Source organism: Macrobrachium nipponense, chromosome 42, assembly GCF_015104395.2.
Source record: "Macrobrachium nipponense isolate FS-2020 chromosome 42, ASM1510439v2, whole genome shotgun sequence".
Lineage (NCBI taxonomy): Eukaryota > Metazoa > Arthropoda > Malacostraca > Decapoda > Palaemonidae > Macrobrachium > Macrobrachium nipponense.
Window position 1 is genome coordinate 41,687,374 of NC_061103.1, and position 14,501 is coordinate 41,701,874.

Here is a 14,501-nt window from a genome sequence, read left to right on the forward strand (position 1 = left end):
AACAATGACAAACAAATTTAAATACAAGCAAAGCAGCACACCTTTATGAACTCTGCACCTCTCCACTGATAATTGTCATAATGAACAAACCAACAAAATATATTAATAAATACAAAAACACTTCGATTATTAGTCTAACTCCCAAAATAAGTTTCCTAAGAAATTACAGTCTGCTTTATAGGTCACAATCAGATTGACAAAATGTAGGGAATAGATGGTAATTTTCAAAAACATAGTAGACAAGCTTGATTTGATAACTGCTATATCCAATGTCATGCAATTTTTATTTATTGGCTATCTACCTATTTACTGAAAAAAAATAGCTTGTACCGTATTTTGGCTTTAAACCTTCACCAATAATTATCGTCAAAATGATAACTTCATGAGGCTCCACCCACTTTGGCCTCGTTATAATTCAGGATAACACTGAAGGCTATCATGGGCATTGTTGGATTAGAAAATTTAACTTCTGGCTATAAAAACTCATTTCTCAAGTAGTTGCTAGAAGTGCTAAATGATCCTCAAGGATCCCAGCAGTTGGCCTAAACATTTAATTCATGTATATTACTGCTATACTGTTGCGGCACTACTGCTACAGTAGTATTACTACGCAAGCACAGATACCCCACCCACATCTGTGTATCGTTCCGCCATTCATAAAGTCTTTGGGTTTCAGGGCCGATGGAACAAGGTGAATGGGTTTCTGTCTAGTGGATGGGTGGCGCAACATTTCGTCAAAAGGTGTTTACTTTGCTTACGTAATGAATGTTTTTCTACTCTTGGCTTGTAATCATTGGCCATGGCGTCGGCTAGATAATTTTTACTCTATAAAAATTAAAACTATCGGGTTTAGGTTATTGATAATGCTGACAAAATTTGTGTGGTTGTAAAATATACATATGTCAACTTTCAGCTACATCTGATGCTTTGATAAGGAGCAAACTCCAAAAAACCGTGTTACAGAGGCCCTGAATCTCATAGTAGTTTGTTTATTGTAAGAAAGCTGCTAATTTTGGCAGAAAGCGTTTAAAGTACAGCAGAATCACAGGGAGCAACAGAAGTTTAACCCTACTTCCTTACATTGTGGGATTTGTTGTTCATAGCATAAATTTGATCTTGGACAATATGAAGCATGACAGAATATTGTTCAAGATTTTAAGCCAGAACCAAGGAAAGTAAGGCCTCTTATACCAGTTTCAGTCACCCTTGTCTATATGCAAGTTGCCCCTTTGAACTGAAAGCATCCATTCTCTAGAAAAGCTATCTCTTCTCCCATTGGTTGTTGGAATTTATCCCCCACCAGGGACTGAGCGTGGCTTACCAGGAGAAAATTTTAAAAAGAACAGGAACCAGCGGCTCGCTCTCAGAAGAACCTTAGACCTAAGAGAGGTCAGACGCTCCTGCGATCTCACCCTGCAGACACCGCTTCACCCCTTTCTGCTCACCCCCCCCCCCCCCCCCCCCCCCCCCCCCCCCCCCCCCCCCGTCTCCTCTGGGGAAGTCCCAGGTATTTTTATACGTCCATAGTGCACAGAATCATCAAGCAGAAGAAGACGTCCAAGCCCAGGATTTCCAGACAAACTCCATGCCTGATTGTTGTAGAAATTGGAAACCCTTGGAGCAAGCCTTGCATTTTCAATAACCCGTTTGCGCAAGTTCTGAACGCCGTGTCTGGTTGCCCCCAGCCACGTGTTTCCGGTGGATCGATACAACCACCTTATTAGTTCCTGGACCTCTGTAAATTAATATAAATACAGTGGATTTAAAACTAAAGTCCAGCTTTTATGTAAATTCCTCCTTCCTCAGTAATATCGGCCTTCTGCCATAGTTTTTTTTTCTTTGTTGTGATCTCTCATTCCTCCATTCAAGGCCAATTTTTTCAGTGTTAAACTACATTTTCTAGGAGTGAACGAGCAGATCAGAATAATATGAATCACTCCTTGTTAGGGAAATAATGAATGCAATGATATTCTAGCCAATTTATTCGTAACTTGCCCCATGGATTACATCATATTGTCGAAATTTTTTAATTGAAGTTTCCGGTACTCATTGTCGATGTATAGGTCAGATGTTAAAATTTCATTAGATAAATTTTCTGTGATAAAGAATGTGAAAGCAGTTGAAGATTTCGTACCAACATCTAAGAAAAAATTGATTTGAAATGCTGAATTTACTTTAAAAAATTCTACTAAAAATCACTTAAGTTTCCCTTCTTTTTTAAATAAGGGTACTACAAGTTACCAGAGTTTTTTCTAACAAGATAGAGAATGGAAAATGTTCAAAGTCACACAGGAAGCTGATACGATTTGTTGAAAAGCTCACATGGTGCTCAGTGGCTGCTGAAAAACGCGGCTTTTCAATGTCCTCTGATTTGTCCAAGTTCCTCAAGTCCCTTGAGATAATGCGGTCCATTCATTGTTTGCCTGAAATATAAATGACATACTGTACTGTATATGTTTGCTTTGATAACCTGGGTTAATACGCTGCAAGTTCCAGTAGGAAACATGGAAACAAGTCAGTAACTAGAGCTTTCTTGTAATGATAAGCTGACAGATCATGTATAGAAATGAAGAAAAGCTGAAGGCACAAATGTGCCATTCACTATAGACTGTGGATATGTAAGATGAACTTTTAACTGCTAATGCAAATTTACCTGTTGCTCCGTCTGGATGGAAGGGAAAGTTTCTTTTCACATCTATGCCAAAACAACATTCTGTATGATATGTATAGACAAACGATCCATTTTGCTCTTGTGTCTTCTTGCCTGTAATGGAGATGTCAATATCAGCAAATGAATGCAATGGACAGCTCCTTTTTCTAGATGTTAGTCTTAGGGGGAGATGAGCAAAGTAGCTAAAGACGTTTCAGTATACACAGAACTTCATCGAAAAGCTATATGGTGACCAAAGAGGCTTCGTTATGCACAAGACTCCATAAAAAAATTAAATTTTCAATATTTCCCTTTAATGAAAAGCCGTTCGAGTAGACTGGACTTAGTGAGTGTACACACACAAGTGTAAGAAAGGATTTGATACCGTACCTTATGCGGTGGAGTCTCCTCATCTGGTGTCTCCTCATCTGGTGTCACTGAAAAAAGGGTTGAGAGTTACAGCATGTCCTCGTTATGAAATATTGATCCATTCATTACCCATAGGCAAACCTATTAGACACATGTAAAAGCCATTTTGGTGATCGAAAATCTAGAGTGCAGAACTGTAGTGGATCAGTAATTACTAACGGATAAAACTAATTAGTCATACTATTAAATGGGCAAAAGTAGATGATATGAATCTAAGTTAGATTATACTTCTAGCTAAAAACTACACTAGACTGGACAGTCGAACTCTGCAAGTAAACTTGGCCATGCTTATATTTAAGATATGTGCATGGATTAACACATGTAACTTAACATGATTGACAACTGGGAGCAAAAACATGCACCTTTGCTTTACCACATAGCAGTTTCTGACTGGGTATATTGGGTAATTTATGGAAGTTAACTGTGTGTGCTTGAAGACTTAAAACTGACTGTCCTTTTTACTGGACTAAACTACGTAAACATAGAGGCTCAGTGTTTGCGGCTGATGGTAACGTATGCTTTGAATTATTCCTGAAGTTGCACTGTTTTGCCCCTGAACATCATGCGTAATACCAGTGACTATATATATATATATATATATTATATATATATATATATATATAAAGAGATAAAATAAATGTTCTTTCCATTACCGGAGAACAGGTAACAGCTACGCCACAAAGAGAGATCTCCTTACTTGTGGACAGAGATATATCCAATTCATCCAAGAGAATGCCTATCTGCTCGATAACGTTTTCGGTGGCATTTTGGATAATAGGCATGTCGCTAGGGGGGAAGCTGACCATCCCGTTCTCCACGAGAGCCACAAACTCGGCGAGCAATAAGGTCATACATTCGACCTCTTCTGGATCACTGCTGGTGTTCAAAGATAAGTAGTAGTCCACCAGGTACGTGTAAATGGTTGTTGGAGTACCCTTCATTGAGGTGCCTAGTCCGCAGTAAGACGAGAGGACTATCGTATTGTTGTCGGGCACAGTTATTGAGAAAGAGGCACGGCGTTTTCTTCTTATTCCTAGTGCTTCTCCCAACGTTTCGAAAAGGTCAGACGCATCTTGGAGAACTCTACGGAGCCAGTCTCCCACTGAAAGATGAAGAACATAAACAAATCTATATGACATTAAGGGAGAAGCTTAAGAGAGAACCAAACACTTGGATTAATATTGTTGATTTTTTTTGTTGAAATAATTTGAAGGTTGCACTACTTTTTGTATCACTCTTGTTCTATTGCAGCTGTGGTAATCACTAGCAGACAAATGAGGATGCAAAGATATTGGTAAACTAAACCTTTTGTATAAATAATGGTAAATCACTTCTTAATAACATGTTGAATGTTAGCTGGCGGAATTCGTCACACGGAAATATGTCTGGAGAATGCAACCTTCTTCTAGTCAAGGCTCAGTCATCTGAAGCTTGTGTTTTATGAAGCGTCGTTTTATTCGTAGAACACCTTTTTTTCAGTTTTCATGGGTTCTGTATATAGAATTAATCCAAATTTTACTTAATAATTTTGAATGCTCGTATATTTTTAATGAATGCCACTTCTGCGAGACCATTTGCTTTATACCCGTTGCTATCCCTAGGCTGAGGTGTTGGTTGTCTGAATGCAGCTTCCTTCTCCTTCTTTTTGCTAACCCTTCTTCAGATCCTTCTTATGTGTCATGGTTATTTAAGAGATCTAACTAATGACATTTGTAGCTTAGATAAGGTATGTCGTAACTGTTCAATGTCGTGAATAACACTCTTCTCCATTATATGCTGTCTACACTTCTGCTTTATGTTGTTATATCAAGAATAAACAACCTCCTGGTTATAGAGAGAGCTAATGGTCACAGATTTAGTAATACTGTTAGCTTATACAACTTATTTCTTACTTATGGTGATGAGGATGAGTTACGCTCAAATATACAGAAGATAATTAATTAGTGATTACCTGGTGTTGTTGTTGTTATTGTTGTTGTTGTGGAGGTTGAAGTTGTTGGATCCTGAGTCGTGGGTAGAGCTGGAGTTGTGGTTGGAGCCGCTGTAGAGGTAAATTCTGCTATGGAAATAAATGAGAGATAAATACATTAGTACTTTTATGTAGTATTCCCATTTAGAAATGATTATTGTTTCCATTCTAATATTAATGACAAAGCACTCATAAACTGGAGAAAACTTTAAAATGACTTGAAACAAAGTTTTGACAACTTTCCAGCAATGTAAAAATTTTGATTCGTATTATGAAACTTAGATTCTTGAAAATGTAAAATTAAATAGTATTCATAATAAACTTTTAGATGAATGGTGGCGCATCAGGGGTGAGTAATTATGTATTATACATTCTATATATATATATATATATATATATATATATATATATATATATATATATATATATATATATTGGAAAGTTGTAAACCCATGTTAAGAGGAAATGATGCAATTGATGAATTTTAATACCTAAGGCAAACAAAGAGTCTGAGGACAAATAAAATTTTTAGTATTTGTGTTTTGAATATATGTAAGTGTGAAGAAGAGTTATATTTTATAACAGATTTATCTGAGGAAAGAAATCTAGATGTTTTGTTGTTCAATACAGGGCACACAATGATAATGAGTAGGGTAGCTCTGAGATGGAGAGCTTATGAAGGGGTAATGCTAGCAAAGGGAAAGTTTTGAGATTTGTAAAAGTTAGTCAAAGAACTCCTTGGATAAAAGTGAAGGTGGCATAGAACAAGTTATAAGTAGTATATTTATATGGCCAAGGAATGGAAAGGGATGAGATTTCAAGTTTCTAAGGGAATTTGTATGAGACTAGGTTTAGAAAACGAATAAGGATGGTTGTGCTAGGGGATTGAAATGATGGAAATTTAATTGAAAAAAAAAAAGATTGCATAGGTAGAATGGATGGAGTTCTTAGGCGTTTATTTTATGGACAAATGCAGGTTGCCAACAAAAACTTTTTTAACTAAGTTTGTGGAAAAGCAAGTTGTTTTTGTTGGTGCTGTAGTAGTTGTTTGAGCTGCAGGTGTAGTGAAAACTGGAATTGTAGATAGTACTTGGGTTGTTTGTATTACAGTTATTTAATTTTTTTTAGGTAGAATTATTGTTCCGGAGGAGGTGAATTAATGTGAAGGTTATACGAATTTTGGTATTTGTCTTAATATTTCAGCTTTGACAGTTACTAGCTGACAAATGTTTACTAGAATTTGATGTAAAAAAAAAAAAAGATGACCCGTCATAGTAATAATCACTGATTTACTCAGTTCGTAGTTTTAGTGCACAAAAAATCGGCAAGAAGGTCAGAAACAAGTTCTTATTTAGATCACAAGCTGAACATTTCTATTTGATCTCATGAAAGAATTCTTTATATTCTCCATTTTCGAATGATCTTGCTTGTGGATGTACACTCGACAAGAAAACTGAAGATACAGTTTTCATTAGCTTTCGGTCATCCAATTTCCCATTTGTTTTTACTGAAAAGACATAATATCGCTAAATTTACTGTAGAATATGAAAATATACTGCAAATTATATCATATAAGTTAAAACTGCAAAACAAAACCGTTCAGATACTTAAAAACACGATATATGTCCGAATTCGAATTTCTCAGATGGATTCGTTCATAGAGATCTGGTAGATAGAATGTGAATTTCTGATTTTAGTACTATGTATCACGACGACAATATTTACTCCGTTTTGCTTCATGAACGAGGATATATGGCATCATCGTAAGTGGTGAATGCAATTATTTTAGTTTCTACAAACTTATGTTTGTATTCCAAAGTGATTAAATTTAGCTGACGTCAATGGCACTCAATGTTGCGACGGCTAAGGTAGGTTGAACAAATCTAGTTGCATCCGCAAGAGCGTTTTCTATGATGTGAGGAGGAGCCTTAGAACTTCGAGCGGGAAAGCGCAAGTCACTGGATACTGGCTAACGTAACGGATTTCACACTTTGATTACTTTGACGTTGACATGGATCGAATGCTAGTTGCATTTTACAAAGCTATTGTCTTTAAACATAAATCTTAATCAAGGTTAAAGTAGCATGTCAGCTCAAAGATTTTCTGGCTATATGCTCCCATTACAAAGCAGTTCGTAGTAGCCTACAGCCCTACACGACTGCATTTCTTTGCCGCGAGGATGAAAGATCACCCTCGATATAAAACTTTAATTCCCTGTGCAATACATATTGAGTTATTTGTGGTAATAAATATTTTTACTTAACACAGCTTTTTTAGTGAATGATTTGTGGATAAAACCCGATTTTCAAAAGTAAGGACTATATCAAGAGAGCAAGAATGACCGCACCCTGCGTCTAAAATTTTCCACGTCTTTTTACAATCTTTGAATGTTACAGCAACTGTCGAATGTAATCAAGATTAGGGTATGAATTTCTTAAAGAATTAACTTGAATATTATGATCCTTCAAATTTTATCTAGCATAGTGCAGCACGATCTTGGCAGTCATATCATATCGCAAGCATAGGCCTATCGATAGAGATACTTTCTGCCTTTCCCCCGTCATAAGTCCGTCACCTGTACTATATTCTCTCTCTCTCTCTCTCTCTCTCCACTTCTTAAAAATACTAATACTATAATATATATATATATATATATATATATATATATATATATATAGATATATATATATATATATTACCAGTCAATCTCCCAAAGAAAATATAATGAAATTGAGTAGTTATAAATAGGCCATAGCTTTTAAAACCCTTTCTCTCATTGTTTAAGATCCGTCTTTAATTGCGTATGAATTTTACGTCAGTTTAGTGTCAAACATTACTTATAAATAAGGTTTCACAGTAGGTTTTAAAAAAGGATGATCGATATTCTACCCTGAACTGACGTTACCAAACCAACATTAAGGAATAATATAGAGCCTGTTTCTACATTCAAGTATAAATGATTATAGGACCTCAACAGAATCTTTATGGTGTAAAGTTGATGGAAATCTAGAAAGCAACAAACGCTATGATTTTGAAGCTCCGCCCCCTTTCAAGAGTTGCCAGGTGTGGCATTATTGAGCAATATATGTCAGAATATTTAAAAAAATTGTATCTTAACTTTCCTTGCCGAGTGTACATCTCTGTTTCCATGAGTGTTTCTTTACCTGTTCATTGGTGACAATAACAGTTTGTTTCGCCTGCATCGGGTCTACCTAAGATATACATCTAATGTCACGTTAGGCAGCGTGACTCACTTATACCAAGGAAAGGGGCATACTCAAAAGTCTTTCCTGCTCAACTTCGCTAACTGAACTTGCATGGCTAGAGGGGCTTTTATTGCATTTCTTGGACCAGAATAATGTTCTCATTTCGAAAAGATGTTGACACCGTTTTTATCATCATGAAAATAATGAAGGTTGTGGCCTCATATTGTGCTCATGGGAAGGCCTGCCAAACCACGTTTCATCCACTCAGGAAAGTAGATTGGCCGAGTTGAAACATTCAAATCAATATATCATCATAAAAATTATGGAAATATTGTATAAAACCGAATGAACAAAATTAAGTCTTCCGTGTTAACGAATGGTAATTTGTGATTTGAACAATAAATCGACAACGTACAATAAGCAAAGTGTACTTTAGTGCACAATCAGGCCCGATAGAAAATTTGAGAACAATAGGTAATATTTGGCAAGAGGGATGATTCTGCTGCCACAAAGAGCAACAAATGTATTATTTTGATTAAGCAGAGCACATTTGAAAGACAGGATGCAGAAACTTCCTTATTTAAGTTTGCACAAAACCGCCCAAAGAAGCTTACCACCATCATTCAGATAGAAAGGTTTCCGTTCTGGCATTGCTGTATTGAAGCATAAGAACTGTATTTAAAGTGTATGAGAGTTTTGAGTATTCGAACAATTCTTTGGGATGGACTTATCCACACTATTTAGTAAAATGCTTCTGCTTATCAAGTTTCCAAGAACAAGTATTAGATTCTAATCATTATCAAAGTCAAATAGTAATGCCAACTTTATTTCTTTCTTCATCACAGGATTTGTAGCATTTATTTATTTCTTCAAAACAAGATATGTAGTTCTAAATGCATCCCAGAGAGAAAAAATCGGTTTAGAGTGACATTTTTATTTTTCCTGGCGCTAAGTGATCAGTAAAGAGATCATCTGTCAAATGGTTGATATCTTCAGTTTTGTTTTGTATGAGTCACTGTGCTTTTTATGAAGCTGGTGTTATAGTAAGGATCATGGGACTATCCTAACTTACTTTGGGTCTGTTGGAAACAAGGAAAAGCGAGAACCAGAAAAAGTTCAAAGCTTGGGAACAGTAATGGAAAGAAGGAGAATCTTATCCATGCTATCAGATGACCAGTGTCTACTCAAAGTTTAGTGGATGTGATACTGCTGTTGCAGAATTAGGAAATGGCAAAAGTCTTTCTTTCTAACCTTCGCTCTGTGCAGTCACTAGGCTGACGCCAAGCCAGAAGACGAACGGAAGGAGCCGAAGACGAGCCATGGTGTCCTAGTGGAAGTGGTCTACGTTCTGAGATTTGAGACGGCCACAGAACACTATTGCTTCTTAAAGCAAGCTGACAGCAGGACTGGATAACCAAGGCGATCGCTGTGTGCTCACGTAATCATAACAGATGCGACGACAGATGTTGTATCTGTTCCGAACAATATATCGTAACCTTGATGGTGCATCATCAATTATGTTCTGTTTAAAAGGGTAACCCAGCATTATCGCCCTTAGGTATTGACGGTTCGTATGAGGATTTCCTGATGGAAACTAGATAATTGTCAGAACTGATGAACAAGAAGTGGCGACAAAAGTAGATGCAAGATCATTATAACAATGGTAACTTGAGGATTTGTGAGGAACATATAATTCAATATAATTCTAAACTTCATTATTCGTTGGGGAAGTATCATCCGAATCTTTTTTTTTATTTTTATTATGAGAGGTTTTCTAATTTCAAAATATTTTGTTCAACAAACACATTTTACAAGTCTACATGATTTTGACAGTGACCACAACATTCAGATCTATTTTCTTTTATGAGGAGCACAGCATTTAAGTTGTATTATTTCTTAATTTATTGAACAGATCCCTCAATTTTTAATTCATTGAACAGAACATTCAATTTTTTTTCTAAACGAACACATTGAAATCTTGAATGAACAACTACGTCACTCAAATCTTGACCGATTTTTAACAAGCACATCATTCTAATCTTGGATTATTTCTTAAAGAACGCATTTTTCTGATGTCTAGGCCAGTCCCGTACGAGGGCCTAGACATCAGATGCACTGGTGATGTGAATCTACTATAGCTGATGATGTGCGTCTGCGTCTTTGAAATTCATCAGCTCCACTAAGTCTTTCTTTTCGTGCAAGCGTTAGTCACTCGGTGGCAAAGGCATCCGACATGATTTCTGACAAGAAAAACAAATCAACGCAAGAACCGCAGATTTGGGTAAAAGATTTGTTCTACAGATTCCATAACAAGGTGGTGTTATATTGGGCAAGTGTATCTTCTCCACTGGCAGATGTTTTGGGGCACTGATCCAATCAATCATACGAAATATCAAGCGAAACACATGGTCAAGAAAAATTGAATTCCATTTCGATGTAGCAGAGTTGATTGCTCAACCAGAGATATTTTTGGTCGACTGGGTTTCACCTGTTGCAGTGAAAACCCTCTAAATTCCCCCTCAAACTACTGAGTCTAGTACATGAAGCATGCGCATAAATGGCTTATATATACACAAGCACACACATATATATAATATATACACACACTAGTATTTATATATTATACACACACACACATACATATATATATACACACACACACACACACACACACACACATAGATATATATATATATATATATATATATATATATATATATATATATATATATAATATAATATATTGTATCTGTGTGTATATACCTCCGATTTCCGGAGCAATCCAAGGCGGGTCAGGGTAAAGTATAACCCATTTGCATTTTATTATAATAAATAATATATGCCGACGTTTCACAACTCCTCATAATTGCATCATCTAGGGTGCAAACAGCGGGCATGGCAATCAGTAAACTCATAAAATTAGAATGATAAATTAGAGTTAAAACAAAAGATTCAGAATAGAATTACTAAAACCTTTACTAAAAGAACAAGCAAAAGGGCTAAAAACAAACTACTGTGTTTCTGAAACTCTGTCTCTCTTTGTTTATTATTTTTGTCTTACGACAAAATTCAAAGAATCGGGGCAATCGCCCTTTCTAATCCACACACACATCATTACACAACACCAGATAACAGGTCACCTCAAAAGTTGAGCCCAGAAGCTGTTCGTTACGTCCTGCATTTGGGTTTTGTTGGGGAAAAGAGACAAGTTATACAATTACCACGAATGCAGAACTGACTTACAAGGTTTTCACGAACATAAAAAAACTTTACAATAATTATCAAGTTCGTTGTCAAAAATAAATTCCAAATATAATAGTGTGCAACTTCATATTTGTTAAATGTAGTGAAGTAATTGGTGGTGTGTGTCAATACAATTTGGGCGATATCATGCCCATACAGTGTACTACGCACATAGGCATACACACCCCTAGAGGGGCACGCAAAGGAGCGTTCAGAGGGGCGAACGACTACCCTTCCTTTCCTCTCCCGATCTCTTGACCTCTCCTAATGGCTTCTCTGGCGAGAGGCACAAACAAGACCCAATAACACCTTCAACTCTTACCATACGTAATATGCGCGATACACTCACCAAGAGCAATTTCATATATATAAGGACAAATGAATTATCGTAACTAAAACAGTAATTATACTGCGATACTAAAACGTCTACTGACGTTCATGTCAAAAGACTTCGTCTTGTGTAAAACCATCTTTTCGGTGCAAACCGCACCACATATACTACATACTAGAACATAGCATAGCAAAATCAGATAAAATTATGTTAAGAGTGTCATTCTTGAGTAGATGTGGTTCTTTCACCCTTTTTATGTCATGCAGTATAGACGTACATATTTTCAAAATATATGGGCATGCAAGCATATTTGGTTTTCACATGAATACAAATGCAGTAACATAGTTCCTGTTTGTCTATTACCTGACAGACGGCAATACGCAGTGAAATCAATCAATAATTTCTTTTGAGACAGACACTAATAACTATAATAAAAGACAAATAGCACGGAAACAAGTGAACACACTAAAACATTAGAAATAAAATCGTTGTGAGAGGAATTCCTCACACCCTCCCCCACCAAAAATTCATACAAACTCCTCGAATCAACTGTTTTCTTTATTCGTCGGCCTTAGCAGCAGTTCTTCTCATGGGCCGACGATACTGTTGAGGTCGTAGGTTCATCCTCCGCAACACTCTCTAGGCCGTCTCCGACGTCCTTGGTTTCGGCCCTCTCCATCGTCTTTGTTGTTTTGTTTATATGGCTAGTCTCGTTTAAGGCCTCGCTGGACTCGCCTACTTCATTCTGTCAGGTTTCAGTTGACGATTCCTCTCTGACATTACATTCCAGTGGAATGACTTGATTCAATGGTCTCGTAAAATTTCCATTTGCTGTTTTTATCTCGACTTTCCTTATAACATTATCAGGACCTGCGTGGAGTTTCTCGATGATTCCCAAGGGGTGCTTGTATCTTTTACAATTATCATTTACTATAAGGACCAAAGCTCTTATGCTTAATGGACAGATGGTTGAAGACTCAATGTTTTCTGTGCCTCTCTCTAAGAGAAGACAAATAGTCAAGTAGCCACAATTTCTCAAACTTTCTTATCGTCTCACGCAGTCCTACATAGTTCTCCCTCAATTCGACGTTCTCATTGAAAGGTAAATCGACGAACTTGTTCAAAGGAGGAGCCATTGTAATAGTTCTGCCGTATAAGAGTTTGGCAGGGGTGAGCGGGGTGTCGGCGTTATCTTCGTTGACATATGTTAGTGGCATGTTATTGATGATGTTCTCGGCTTCGGCGACGATGGTATTGAGTTCTATAAACGAGACTTTCTGTACACGGCCCTTTGTAAGCACGATTTCACCACTCTGATCAGTCTCTCGTAAAAGCCGCCTTTCCATGGTGACCGGGGTGTTATGAACTTCCATTCTAAACTATGATCCGTCAGATAGTTTCTTACTTCGGGCTCTTCGATATCTCTTAGAAACTCACTGGCTGCAATGAAGTTTGGCGTATTATCACTTTCCCTGAATTTATCAGGAAATATTCTTCTCCCAAACAAGGAGAACTCAGAATAATTAAATACAGGTACATCATCATCAGGGTTTCTCAAAACTGGTTCTACAATAATTTCATTTACATTAACAGACTCTATGTAAACTACATCCTCTTGTTCTGGAAAGTTATTTTTGTCAATAATCCAGGTCGGGCCATGAAACCACAGACCTGACTTAATCAAAAGAGACATTGAAATACCTTGTGTAACTAAATCAGCAGGATTAGGTATCCTCGCTCTTTACATATAACAACCTGATGCTATGACTGGACTTCAAGTCCTTGATTTCCTTTACTCTGTTTATTACAAACACTTCTTTAGATCTTTCGTAAAATACCCAACTTAAAGCTACTTGGGAGTCACTCCAAACAGTACAATCTGAAAATTTACCTCCAAAAATCTCTAACAAATGAACAGCTAGGCGCATGCCTATAGTCAAAGCAAGTAATTCTTTACGGGGAATAGTGAGTGAGGGACTCGGGGCTACTCGAGACTTACTAATTAGCAAGTGACTTGTGTGCTTACTGCTAACAACCCACATGAGAGGCATCAACAAATACATGTAAGCTACTAGTTCCTTCGTGAAAACAAGATCTAGGGACTTTGATCCCCTCAATAGAATTGAATTGGTTTAACAATTCATCGAACCCTTTCTTTAAATCCATCATCAGTTCGTCATCCCAGTCAGTTTTCAGTTCCCACAATTTCTTCACAAATAGTTTTCCCTTGATTGTTACGGGCGTTAATATTCCCAAAGGATCAAAGATGGTTGAAAGGAGAGACACAACCTTTCTCGTCGAAGTACAAACATTTCCTAGATTATTCAAATATGTAACAATCTGAGGAGGCATCTTGACACTCAATGAGTCATTACAAGTATCCTACTAGAGACCGAGTAGTTTTACTGCATTCAAGTTGACAGTATATGGGGTATGTTTATCATTAAATGAACTCAAGTTGCTAGCCCATTCTCCCAAAGGCATATTAGCTTCCAACATAATTTGGTTTACCTTATTACTCTCGAGTTCTAAATCTTCACATTTCTCATAAGTTTTCATAAAGTTATCCACATAAAAGGACTTCTTGACTGAACTGGCGATGGGATCTGAATGGTTCTGCAAATGATATTATATTGTCTGATTCAGCAGAAAAGGTGAAAACAAGTTTCTCCA

At 36.8% G+C, this 14,501-nt stretch overlaps 1 protein-coding gene across 2 annotated transcripts; it reads right to left on the minus strand.

Moving 5' to 3' along the window:
• Nucleotides 1-1,964: 1,964 nt before the first annotated feature.
• LOC135213442 (uncharacterized) lies at nucleotides 1,965-9,791 on the minus strand. 2 transcript variants are annotated; one of them, XM_064247399.1, is made up of 6 exons: nucleotides 9,506-9,791; nucleotides 5,031-5,135; nucleotides 3,777-4,181; nucleotides 3,041-3,087; nucleotides 2,654-2,764; nucleotides 1,965-2,423 (listed from the first exon to the last, which is right to left on the minus strand). In XM_064247399.1, exons 1-5 carry the CDS (start codon nucleotides 9,573-9,575, stop codon nucleotides 2,696-2,698), a joined length of 696 nt encoding a protein of 231 aa, XP_064103469.1. In that variant the 5' UTR covers nucleotides 9,576-9,791; the 3' UTR covers nucleotides 1,965-2,423; nucleotides 2,654-2,695. The 2 variants fall into 2 exon arrangements, with proteins under 2 accessions (XP_064103469.1, XP_064103468.1); XM_064247398.1 differs by having other exon boundaries at nucleotides 5,031-5,138; nucleotides 9,506-9,788.
• Between the last annotated feature and the right edge of the window lie 4,710 nt (nucleotides 9,792-14,501).

Excerpts from the sequence above, each read along its gene's own strand:
- LOC135213442 (XM_064247398.1), bottom strand. The coding sequence starts at position 9,575 with ATGGCTCGTCTTCGGCTCCTTCCGTTCGTCTTCTGGCTTGGCGTCAGC. Across the intron at positions 4,182-5,030 it reads AATAACAACAACAACACCAG|TGGGAGACTGGCTCCGTAGA; the intron begins GTAATCACTAAT and ends TTCATCTTTCAG. Across the intron at positions 3,088-3,776 it reads GGATATATCTCTGTCCACAA|TGACACCAGATGAGGAGACA; the intron begins GTAAGGAGATCT and ends CCCTTTTTTCAG.